Source organism: Pholis gunnellus (assembly GCF_910591455.1).
Source record: "Pholis gunnellus genome assembly, chromosome: 15".
In the NCBI taxonomy this organism is placed as follows: domain Eukaryota; kingdom Metazoa; phylum Chordata; class Actinopteri; order Perciformes; family Pholidae; genus Pholis; species Pholis gunnellus.
In genome coordinates, this window is record NC_136542.1 from 6,014,899 (window position 1) to 6,027,818 (window position 12,920).

Consider the following 12,920-nt stretch of genomic DNA (forward strand, 5'->3'; position numbering starts at 1 on the left):
CTCGGTAACTGTGCACAAAAAAATCAATTGTTGTCCCCCCCCCCCCCCCCCCCGATGTGCAAACAGGCCGTACAGTCCCACCAAATCCCAAATAAGAGTTGCGTTTTTCGGTTGCTGCAGGCACCATAACTTTGCAGTGTGGAAAATAACTGAAGGAGGGCCGCCTGAAAAGAGACGTTTTTTTTTTTAACCCCCCCCCCCCCAGTCCTGCGTGTTTTTCGGGGCTGGCTGGGTTACGGTCGGTCACTCACTTGCGTGTTTGTCTGCCAGGGCGATGAGTGTGCCGGAGATGTCCCTGCGCCGGTAAAAACACACCACTTTGGCCTCCACGTTCCCATTGGCTGTCTGCGAACCAGAGACAATCGACGTTACCACGGCAACAAGTGGTGCACCCACACACACACACACACACACACACACACAGATGAAAAACCCCATAGATGAGGCTAGTTCTTAACTATGGCTGCAAACACAGTGTGAGACAACAGCAATTCTCCAAAAATCACAGAGAGTGTTGCAGTTATCAGGACGGTGTCTGTGCAGCACGAACATTCATTTATTCCTAAAAATGCTACATTCACATGTCGGTATGACGTGTTTGATTAGGAGCTGTTTGACTATTTTTAATCAAATGAAAACGGGGTAAAATAATTGCTTTTTTTTTTATTAGAATAAAAGCAATAAAGGCTCATTAAGAAGATGATTTGTAGCTTCGTTTTTTTTTTTTACTCCATGCGCATAACAGACTGAATAATAGAGTAGAAAGGCGATATTGATTAACTGTGGTTCTGTAAAGTGTTATCATATTTGGATCTTGTTATAGGTCGAGCATATTGGATTAGGATCTCTCTCGTGACTCGTGGAGGATGGATGAAGGAGAAACGCAGCCAACATGGTCGGATTTCTGTAGCACTGCAGACTTTCTACTTCTCCAAATCAGCGAATAATTAAAAATCCAATTTCCACATTTCTATGTTTGACAAATGGTGCAGGAACGAGCAAAACATAATATCCTCAGTCAGGATTTTTCTTTTTTTTCTGACCGCAAACTTAATTTCTAAATAAATGACGGACGTTTTTAATTATTTTTTGTGTTTAGATTTTGCTCTTTTGTCGAGTGTCGGATTGACATTTTTACAGAAGTGAAATAAAGAAATGTTCTCTTTGTGCTACAGGCCAGAATGAAGCAGAACATAATGGAGGATAATAAATAAAGAACTGACGAAGGTGAATAGATATATATTATAGTCGGCACTATGACGGGAGTAAAAGGCGTAAAAAGAAAAAGAATTATGATCATGAACTGCATCACGTGGCAGAAAAGCTAAGCTTTATAAAAAATGTAAATCGTTTTAAGTCACTACAGTACATCGGCTGATTGGATTCAGTAAGTCAATGTCTTTTTGGTGATTCTTTGACATTGACATGATTTAGCATTACCATTATAAATTCATGAATATGTATATGTGAAAGTTAAAACTGTAACCCGTCTGCCCAATTAAAGCAGAACATAACAGAAGACGAGAGGAGAGGACCCGGGGGCGTAACGAGTTCACGACTAAAAATGCTAAACGCTAATACGTCTTGGGCTTTTATTGTGAAAGGAGGAAGGGAAGGAGTGAATCTGGTGTGCGCTGCCTTTATCAAGGCTGGAAGGAGTAATAAAGTTTGCCATCTTGTTTCAGACTACGGAGCCGCGTTTCATCGGTTGATGCCTTTATTTATGATCGTTTACCTTTATTTAATCTGGTACGTCAAGTGAGAACCGGTTGTCATTTACATTGACGACCAGCAACATGAAATCGACCCTGTTCGAAAAAAAAATGCTGTGTAATAACGTGTGCTTATTTTATAATTCATAAGAAATATTAAAGTTAAAGACAGTTCAGTGTACATCAGCAACGTACACGTCAGACTACCGGCTTTCAGTTCATTGCTTTTCCGTAGTTTTGAGCAGCCGGCAGTCGTCGGGACTTTCCTCTAAACTGTTCTACACTTTGCAAACGTGCATCTCGAGACCTCACGGAAGAGAAACTCAGGAGGTCCCAGGAGGAGCAGAGCGACTGACAGTGACGGGCAGAATAGAGCGCTCACTCCGAGCTCTGCGTCAATCACACTAAACAGCCTCCGTATTATCCGAAACGGGGCGGAGACGGCGGGCACCTGGAACTAGTCCTCAGAGACGGGCCTCTTTTTCTGCTCCTTTGACTGAACAATGAACAACATGGCAGGCTGGGACCTAGCAGACAGCATCCAGGGCAACATCATCAGCACACCGTGCGGTGACGTATATCAATAGTGTTTCAGTGCAAAACGTACACATGTTGCAACTCTATTGTCCATTGTTTTTATTTATTATGTTTATTATACAGGCCAAATGTCATTTTGTTATGCTTTAGGGATGCAGTTAAGATCATGTAAAAGATGTACAAGATCACCACGAACACTAAGAAATCAGTGGTACGTTAAGAGAGACGTGATGTACGGCCGTCAGATCTGTGCTGCGTTCAAGTAACTCACCTTGTTCAACTCCTCTATCCTCCTGATCAGCAGTGGGTTACTGGACGAGTTCTCAAAATAAACGTAATCTGCAGAGGAACAGCACGAAGGAGGAGAAGGAGGAGGAGGAGAGGGAGAGGGAGGAGGAGAGGGAGAAGAAAGAGGGAGTGGGGAGAAAAGAAAAGAGCAAAGAGAAACGTCAGTCAGCATTTCGAGGTCATCCAAACGCTCAGGGTGACTTCCAGTTGGACCGCACTATGACAGCTTTAATAAGTCAACACAGACATCCTCCCCCCCCCCAATGTTGCTTTAACTCAATCAGGTTCACTTCATACACAGGAGATCCAGTTGAAGTTGGGAGGTCTGACTGAATGAGAAGTTGACGCGCCGACACACAATAAAATCGGGCTCTGCTTGGAGCTTTCCATTCAGACTGCAGCCTTGTACCTCCTCGTGCTTTCTTTGCCTTGTTACCGCCGTTTGCATGCACGGTGTGTCTGCATTCGTGTGGGTGCGCGTATGAGAGACTGCACAGGCTTTACCACGCATGTGTGACTTTGACTATGCATTCAAGTGTGTGTGTGTGTGTGTGTGTATGTGTATGTGTGTGTTCGGGGCTCCTGGCACCGCTCCAGGCCTGTTGGAGGCTTAGCTCTCACCAGGATGTCCCCACAGGCCCCAGTCTTGGTAGGGTGCCTGGTCTTAGCCCTGCATGTGTCTTGGCTGAGTGCTGTCAGATTATACCCCACACTTGGTTGGCTGCCTGGAGCTGGAGCTATCCTCCCTTCACCCTGAACCTCACCCGCCCATCCCCCATCCCCCCCCCCCCCACCGGGGGCCCCGTCTTCTTGACCAAGGAGCCACCAGCGATACACGTCTGACTCCTGCTTTTATTCCCCGCACCTCCGGTGTCTAAAACTAACTTGGTGGAATATAGACGTGTACGTTGGTTGAACGGACATACATTATACGTATGATACAGATTCAGTTTCCAGCTTCTCTACTTGCTTGATTTTATAGTGAATATCGTTGGATGTAGTACTCAAGCCTGGTATCAATGTCAAGTACAGTGTCTTGTGTAATTCGGCTCATCGTTTTGACTGTAAAATGGGAAAACAAATATAATTTCCCAGAGCCAAAGGGGACGTCTTCAACGGTCAAAAAAAAAAAAAATCCTCACATTGGAGAAGTTGAACTAAGAGGTTGGTTAGCAAAACCGACAATGTATCCATTATAATAGTTGATTTTCTGCTGATAGACTTAATTGTTTCCGCTTTAGTCATCACCTCACCGGTCTCCTGGCTCCTAACTTTGTGAGTTGTAATCACAACTTCAGAGAATAATGAGCGTAGGGTTGTAGAATTCGGGGAATATATTCACGGTCGAAATATTCTATTGGAATTAAACAGTTACCTTTAAACTGTTTTACAATCATCATATACATACATACACATATATTACATTTGACTCATCCAAAGCATGTAGGAGCAGTGTGAAGAGAGACAAACTTGAGGATCAGTGTTTCAGACAGTAAGAGCCGGGGATCGAACCTCGTGGTTAAAAGGACGACCCGCTCTACCTCCAGAGCCGACAACAATCTACCCTCCCTTCACATCTCTACTCGGTCTCGACTCAAACGCAATACTGCTCAGACTCGTCTCAAGAGTTTCTCTCGACTACAGCTCTGACTTTGACGGTTATTCAGACAAAACAAGCAAACTTGAAGACATCGCTGTGATCGGCATTTTTAGTTTTCACTTCCTGACAATTTAAAAAGACTTAAGAATTAGTTTCACATCCGATCTATGAATATTAAACATGTTGGCCGATCTCGTATCTCTCCACCCACATGCATCTCTAACAGACTACAATGCAAAGCAGCTGATTCTGGGGTCACACCTTTGACTGGAGGAACCTTTGGCTCCACTCTCCCTATTGGCATTCCTCTCTCCACCCACACTTACACCACTGAACACAACAGATTCACACCCATTGCAAATGTAATTTATCTCCAATTAAAGTAGCTAAAAGCAGCTATGAAGACTATGAAGTGAATTCAATAAGATACTTCCTAATGTGATCCTTTGTTTAAAGATGTAAAGAGCGTAACACTTCCTCTCCAGGGTTAACAGCAGCAGTCGTTCAGAAAGCACGTCGAGTGGAATTTCAATAACAGCTTCTTCTGGCAACCGCATCCTCACCGACTGCTCGACATCGCTACGAGTCCACCCTTCACCCCCAAACAGCTCGTTACCAGACTCCGCTGCCACCGGGACATCTTCGTCCCGCTGCTGAATATCAAACAGAGCCGACGAGACGCAAAATAAAGATATGGTGTGCCGTCGTTTTCTAAAAGCGCGCAAGGGGAGAGGCAGCCGGAACCCGGAGGTCAGAGGTCAGAGAAACCGGCTTCTGACCGGTTGTGATGATCATCAGAAACCGGCTGTGGGAAAAGGGAGTGAGACTCCCAATAGTGAGGAACCACAGTTAAAATAAATGTAATTAAGAGTTTAAACGAGAGTTACAAGCACAGGATGCTTCTCGCTTTTCAGATGCGAGGTTAAGGCTGCTCTAATCCAAGGAAACAAGAGCATCTTCTGGCATTCTTGCAACAAAAATTTGCAATTTGTAAACATCACATTCAGCAACATTTTCTTCTTTTTCACAGATCAGAAGAATAAAATGGAATGACCGAGAAAAGATCTGGTAGATAAAGACTGATTCTGATTTACGTTTCGATTATTCTGTGAGACGTCTCCAAATTTCCTTGAGTTCGAGATGATGTCTTCAAACTTTGACTCATTGTTTAATGTATAAAATGTGAAAGAATTCCAAAAAATGGCTGCGACAAGTTTGCAGAGATCAATGTGAACGGCCTTAAATGAACAAAGAAGAAACAAATCATCTCATTTTAGAAGCTGTAACCAGTACGTTTGGCCTCATCGCCTCATGGTTTCAGCTCTAAGGTGAATGTACGTGTTGTAACTGGACACGCTGGTAATAAGGGAAGTATGCCTGCTAAGAGAGAAAACACATCCTGGTCACATGAAAGGTAAAATAAGAGTGTTGAAGAGAACTCTGATCAAAAAGCAGCTTCACGCTCGAACACAGGGACGGGTCTCATGACAACCCGCAGAGAGAAAATGTTGATTTTTTTTTTTTCTCTCTTCTTCTTCTTCTTCTTCTTCTTTTTTTGCGGCCTTCAACGCTCGCTCTGAGGGACCAATTAATCCAAAGCCAGAATGCGTCATGACCATTTCAAACTGAAGCAGAACCACATGTCAAACATTCACTTTAGCTGTGGGGTTGGGTGCGATTCCCCTACGGCCACACAGCGAGTTCTGTTTTCATGCGACGGGAGAACGTCTCCCGGTGCGTTTTGGCGCCACAGTGAAGGTGGGGATGCTGGGTGCAGCTCGCCGACTTCCTTTTTTTTTTTTCCTGGCTCAGACTTAAAGTTACCAAAAGACGGAGTTCAAGCCGCGTCCCCTCCTTGCCGCCTACGGCAAGAAAAACACAAATACGGTTAAGTGACAGTCAAGAGTGGGCTGTTTGGAGTGCTTGGAGTTTCCACCATGTGAGGAGCTGGAGCCTGGTGGAGAGCGAGCGGGAGAGGAACTCAAAATGAGAGCACACAGAGCGAGAGCGAGAGAGCGAGAGAGAGAGAGAGAGAGAGAGAGAGAGAGAGAGAGAGAGAGAGAGAGAGAGACTGTAGGCACTGAGCAGCGTCACTCAGTCTCTCCATTTTCCCATCAGCCCTCCTGCCGCCTCAATCCGCGTATATACCCCCCCCCCCCCCCACTACCCACTCTCCATCCCCCGCTCCCGGTCTGGCAGCCAATCGGCGAGCTCCGGCGCCTTGTGACGTCGCGGTGCAGTCGAATTGTGCGCGAGCCAATCGAGGCGCGTTACCGAGCCCCAAAAGAGAGAGAGCCTGCTGGGCTGACTCAAACCAGGCCAGAGAGAGAGAGCGAGAGAGCGAGAGAGCGAGAGAGAGACAGAGAGACAGATAGTCAGACAGACGTGGTGACGAGAGAGAGAGAGAGAGAGAGGGGGAAAACATTAGACAACTGATGGGCCGAGAGAAGTACAAAGCCGAGCAGAAATATCGAGTGGGCGAATGAGTTAGTAACAAAGTTAAATGAGGATCAAACGTCTGAGACGATAAGACGAATAAAAATGGAATGTTGGTTTACATTTAAACATACGACCACACACACACACACACACACACACACACGCACACACACACACTAAAGAGACGTTGGCACAGTGCACACTTACTTATGGATCACCATCCAAACTACGCACTTACATGTTGTCAGTAAAACTGATCTACTTTCTATATCGGTCAGTTTCTCACGAGGTTATCGGGCTTAACTGTTCATTTGGGACGTTGTAGAGGGTGCTTTCCAAAAACCTGAGAATTCCAGTAAGTCACCTGTACCTACTTAAGAAAACAAAAAGTACCGCATGTACGAGGTGCATGACGGACAGTGAAGGCCGTAAAAACATCTCTGTATGGTTTGGCATCTGGAATGGAAGAGGTATTACACCGTTTTGTCTCTGCCAACATGTGTAAAATGTCTGAAGATAAATCTAGAGTTTTGCAAGATTGTCAAATTTGAAATTTCCTGCTTTTTTTTTTTTAAACCGCCGTAAGGTTTCGCGACAGGGAAAAGAAGCTCCGATACAGCATCAACAGCGTTACCTCCCAACATTTGGAGATCACCCGATTTTGAGAATCAAGATTTAATCAAGACTTAAGCAATACCACAACCCCCCCCCTCCCCTCGCTGTTACGCAACACACAGGAAGCAAACAGCCAAACCTAATGGGTGCACCAGTTCAAGCAGGCATGGGCACAAACCGGAGGCATCGCTGGCAGAGTCAACTCACAGAGTACTAGAAAGGTGCAGCATGGTCTGGGTGCCAATATCAAAAAAACTTTAGCAAAACACTTAAAAGAAGAAGCCAAACATCTCAGATGCATCACTTTAAAAAAATATTCTTGATACAATCAGCTGCACAGGATGTTTGCCTAAAGATAAATGGTAGTATGAAACTACACAACTCAAATCACTCAAAGGGAAAAGAGTACAACAATCAAGCATCGAGTGCCAAATGCGTGATAGTTTACAGCAGTGGTGTCTGTATACAGTACTCTGACAGTCATGAAAATGGCTGGAGCGAGGAAGGGAAGATGGAGAAGCAGGAAGTGGGAGAACGCGAACGTCCGACCACGCTTGTCCATGCGCACTTACCCCCACACCCCACCCAATGCTCGCTCACACACACACACACACACACACACACACACACACACACACACACACACACACACACACACACACACACACACACACACACACACACACACACACACACACACACACACACACACACACACACACACGCACAGAGAGAGGAGCGTCGGTCGGGATTACGGCTCAGACCGTCGTAGTATGGATGGGGGTTTCTGGGTAATGCTATTTTAATCAATGTTCCTGCTCGTTTTAACACGTTTGATATCACTCTAACTGGCCCGGTCAACCCACCCGTCTCACCGAGTTCCACTCGACATTCCCAGCTGAAGAAGGTGAACGTCTGCTTTCAGATTACAGATAAATGTCTTTCACTGAACGCTCTGCGACTCTGCGCTGGCCTTGGGAGATAATCCACATCGGACACCATGTCATGCAAAACAGAAAATATGCCTTTATCATAAATGGCGGAGTTAATTAGTGATGTTTAAAGCAGAGAGGGATTTTTTTTTGATCTCATAAACAGCGACTGCTACTTCACTCCCAGCATGCATCTATCTGTCTTGCATGCCACCGGTGCAGCTTGTTCCAATTCAAAATGGGATTGTTCGGCGAATGTGCGTAGGTTTTACACAAAACCTCTCCCTCAGACAACTATTTTAGGGCGGGGGGGGAAAACGACTTCTTGAAATCCAAATATCCGAGGTGCCGCGAAGACGCCACGAGAACAGATAGCCTGCAGCGAACGCTGGTAACTGTGACGGGTGTATGTGCAGAAATGAGACGACGGGGGACACTTGTCATGCATCTGGCTACATGATCATCCTGAATTTGGCAGGATGGCAAGTCTTTAAAAACTTAACTCTGCGAGTCCACCCACCAGACCTGCTAGAGGGAGAGAGAGAGGCGACTGCCAGCGTGGGAAAAATTAACACCAGCTACCAGCCAAACAAAGTGTGAGCACTGTCAGAGTTTGTAAGTTTGTATATCAGTAAACATTACAACACCTTTGAGCGGGGTCTGAGTCATCACTGGCAGCACGAGAGAAAGTCCTCACCGGCCAAAAGAAATGTGAGCAAAGTTTGTCACTTTTTAAGTTAGTGAACACATTTAGCACATTCTGTACCAGAGTTGTCACACTTCCAACAGCTGCAGTTACAGTATTTATTCAAAAAGGATGTCTTAAAACAATAGCCGGGTGCTCGTATAAAACAGGTTTCGCTTGCTGTGATCATTCCGTCTGTTTACACTGGCTATCAAGAGTCCTGTGCAGAAATACATGAGAGGTTTATCTGAAGCTAATATCAGGCTTAAGCAGTCCTAGTGTGCGTCTTCTGAAGTTAGCCTTTTTAGTACTTAGTGTTCCCTCTTTGTGAGGAAACACTGAGGTGGGTCCGTTACTGTGGAAGATCCTCACTTGATTCGTCTAACTAACTAAGGCTGCGTACAGAGAGACACAAGCTCTGCGTGGAACCCCCCCCCCAATCAGTCATTTGTATAGCAGCAGTCCGGCGGTGCAACATACAGAGCTACAGCGAAAAAAACACACAAAAAATAGTTAAACCTGGCTCAACTTTTGTCCCAATGTCCCGTCACCCAGCAAGGCACCACGTTAGCCAATCAAATATGTCCACTCTTCCCCCATCCCTTACATTGGAAGTACATTAAAGGATCTCTTAATGTTAGTACAAGCACATTACTATTGTTTTAACACAGACTTGAAGAGTCATTTTTTGTGTGAACACGTTTTTTCATGACACTTCTGTGGTCTAGTGCACATTATCTTTGTTCTAGCCTCTCTTCCCTTCGCACCATTTCGATGATAAGACTTATAACATGGTTATAAACATGGCCTATACTTAGTCACCGACACTTTCCTGCAGTAGCGCTGCAGGCGCAGGAAGAGCGGCGTGTGGCCTGCAGGATGAAAACAAAAAGACATCGGGGGCCTACGGAGCGGAGCCAGCTTTTGTTCACAGTTCAATCACAAGGGAAGTCATTGCTTTTCCACGATCATCCGGCATTGTCTTACAAAGTGGCGGCCATCTTTCCAAGGGTTCTGCTTTGCTCCGATGTTGAGTTGAACTCGTCTCAGAAGAACCTTAAGTCAATTATGAGGCTTATTTTTGGCCTAAATTCTGCTCGTTTTTTATCTACATTATTATTGGGAGTGTGGGGAAAAACTATGTAATGGTTTGTTTATTCAGTAATGTGATTTTAATGCTTTGTGTTTTCAGATTAGTTTGGGTTATTACACAATTAGGCATATTCATAATGTTTGGATTTTGTCTACCAAGAATGGACAATAACTTGCAGGTTAATATGATCTAAAAGAACAACTTGGTACGTGGTATCAGTTAGTTCATCTTAATTTATTCAGGAGATCTAACTGAGAACAATATCTCTTTTCTCCAGCATCACGCTCAAACACATACACGCTAATTAAAACACAAATGTTATTAGAAATTTGAGCTAGTAAAGCATCTCGGTGGAATGAGTGTCTCCAACTTCAAAGCAGCTCATTCCAGCAGAAAGGTGCCCACAAAAACGTGCATTACAATGCCGAGTCAGAAAATGATAATTACGCGTGTACAGAGTAGATAGCAGTGGGCCTAATATCGATCTTTGAGGGATCCCTTCATCAAGAACAACAGTGTGAACTTGTGATCAACGTGCTAAAAAGCCTCGGACAGAAGTACAAAGAGTGCAAAGTGAAGCGAGTTCACAAACATCATCAGCAGCAACAGTTGCAGGAGTTGTTTTTGCTCTGACCAGACCTAAAAGCCCACAAAGATGTCAGCCAACCTGTAACTCTATGATTTTGGACGGACCAGACAACCTGGCAATAGGTTGATCGTTGTTTACGGTATTAATGTAAATAGTTACTTCAGTACGGAGACCAATACACACCACCTTAAAGCTACGAAGCAGGCCGACAGGCGGGGAAATCGCGTCAATCACAAATCTGTGCGGTTTTCTACAGATAAGATATACAAGTTCAGCTGGTTCTCCTCTCAGAGTGAAGAGATGTGCTAAATTCAGCAACATTTGGCTGATGAAGTGTTAAAATTTCTGCCTGGCTCGGGAGATAATCCCGTCCTCATGCAGGTATAGGCCCCGTTTAATTTGACTAAATACGAGGGCTATGACGTTCACTACCAGCTATTCCTGTGACGTACCATGCTGAGAGAAGTCACAGCATTCCTGCTTCACGAGATAATGGTCGGCGAGCGCATGTAAATACATCTGGAGGATGAAATCAGTCTCGCTTTACCTCCATCTCCTTCTGACGTGCACATACAGTTAAACAGAAGTATACAATTAGGACTTATCTTAATAGTTACACCTTCCATCTACCACCGTGTACGTCTGTCATGGTACACCTTTATGTGATTTGGGGACACTTTTTGAAAGGGAATTTTGAATAGAACACTTGTGTTTTTCTTTTTTTTTGTGCGTAAAGCATCTGATTATGGTCCCATCGCTTTCTTTTGTGCCGTTCAGTCCTTTCTCAAAGAACTATGGTGTGGCTGCAGTAACTATTTTCACTCAGTACCTACATGAATCAGAGCAACAGAAGAAGAACATGAGTGGGAAGGGAAAACAGGAATCCTAATGAGGTATTAACTAGAGGTGCTTATGCAAAAAAAAAATCTTTCAGCATGCACTAAGATTCTTATTCAACTTTTTTTTTTTTTTACCTAGTTTCTTCCTCTTCACTTTCTCTATAAAAGCATCTACTTGCTGCTTCCCTGCACATTCACCTGGTTTCCTGCAGGCTCGTGGGCTACTCATAACGTTGCTTGTTGTGAAAGAGTATCCAGGTCAATAGTTGAATGGCACGCAAAAACTTTTACAATACGTTCGCCCTGCTACCTTAAATATATAGAAAACACAATGCATCACTTCAGACGCAGCAGCATATCGAAGTAGTAGTTTTGGGAATCATCGTTAAGTTAGAACAAAACACAAAAGAAACGAAGGGGGGGGGGGGGGGAATCCAGCAGTACTCTTCATCACCATCCTCCTCTTCACCATCATCATCATCTGTGAAGCACACGGCTCTTTAGCTTTAGGGAAATAAAAGAAGGGAAGGAAAGGAAAGACGGACCACGCTCTGTAAATACCAGAGACCCGCGGCGGATCGTGGCGAATCCGCCATAAAAACAAGGTTTTAAAATGTCCTCCTCCACCACCAGCTTACCTCCAACCCGGTACATGTTCGCTGCCATGACTGCCCCCGGTCCCTGGCTTCCTCTCCAGGTAGAGGGGTGGCTCTCTCGTCTCTCTCGCGCTGCCGGAGCTGTGTTAGCACTGCCGCCGCTGTGTGTTGGAAAATGGTGGATTGATCAATACGAAACAGACTAGCCGAGGGACCTTAAAGAGACAGTACACCTTTTTTTTTTTTTTTTTTTTTTTATAAACCCCGAAGTTCGGCAGCAGTATTCGTTTTGGGGGGGAAAGTATTGTCACAAATAACTAATTTCATTACTAGTTTACTGTTTCAACCGTGAACTACTAGTATGTTTCAAAATGACGCTACGCCACGGGCTTTGTTGTAGGTCCCCCGCGTGACGTCACGGACTTATCGTTCTATGTCCCCGTTCACTTCACGTTAGTTACTTAGTTAACGTTACCTGCGTAGGTAATTAGTACGCCACTCGTGTGACTGCTAGTTTAGATGATACATGGGAGGAAAATAATAGTCTCAGTTTTTTCCTGTGGATGTGAAATGGAAACAGTTTGACTTTACTGCCATGATGTAGCACAGAAACTGGCTTAAAACCGAAGCAAATAGTGTGATTTCGACCTATAAGATGGTAAAAGGTGGAACTCTGGTTGTACACCTGAAGATTTTGCTAATAAAACAAACACACCCCAGAGTTGGTAGATATTAAAACATAAAATACTTACCTGTAACTTGGTGCATCTAAAAACTAAAGCATCCCTGTCCCACGCTTAAAACCAAATGCTATGAACCCCAAACCCCTTAGCTCAAGAGGTTCAGGACTCACCAGGGGAGAGGGCCCCATGGGGCTGAGAGGAATAGGCTTATTTATATTTAATTAATGCAAGAGGGGTTACTAAACTCAAAGGTTTATCACCAACCACTGATTGATGATCAATGACTATATAAATAAATGATGACTTTACAGA

At 44.5% G+C, this 12,920-nt stretch overlaps 1 protein-coding gene across 3 annotated transcripts in view; it reads right to left on the reverse strand.

Moving 5' to 3' along the window:
• Window positions 1-12,087, reverse strand: part of mta1 (metastasis associated 1) — a 36,166-nt gene extending 24,079 nt beyond the window's left edge. For all 3 annotated transcript variants that reach the window (XM_079175014.1, XM_079175013.1, XM_079175012.1), the window contains exons 1-3: window positions 11,968-12,087; window positions 2,521-2,588; window positions 252-345 (exon numbers count right to left, since the gene is read on the reverse strand). In XM_079175014.1, coding sequence (XP_079031140.1) covers window positions 252-345; window positions 2,521-2,588; window positions 11,968-11,995 — 190 coding nt within the window. In that variant the 5' untranslated portion in view covers window positions 11,996-12,087. The remainder of the gene's footprint in view (window positions 1-251; window positions 346-2,520; window positions 2,589-11,967) is intronic.
• Window positions 12,088-12,920: the final 833 nt, after the last annotated feature.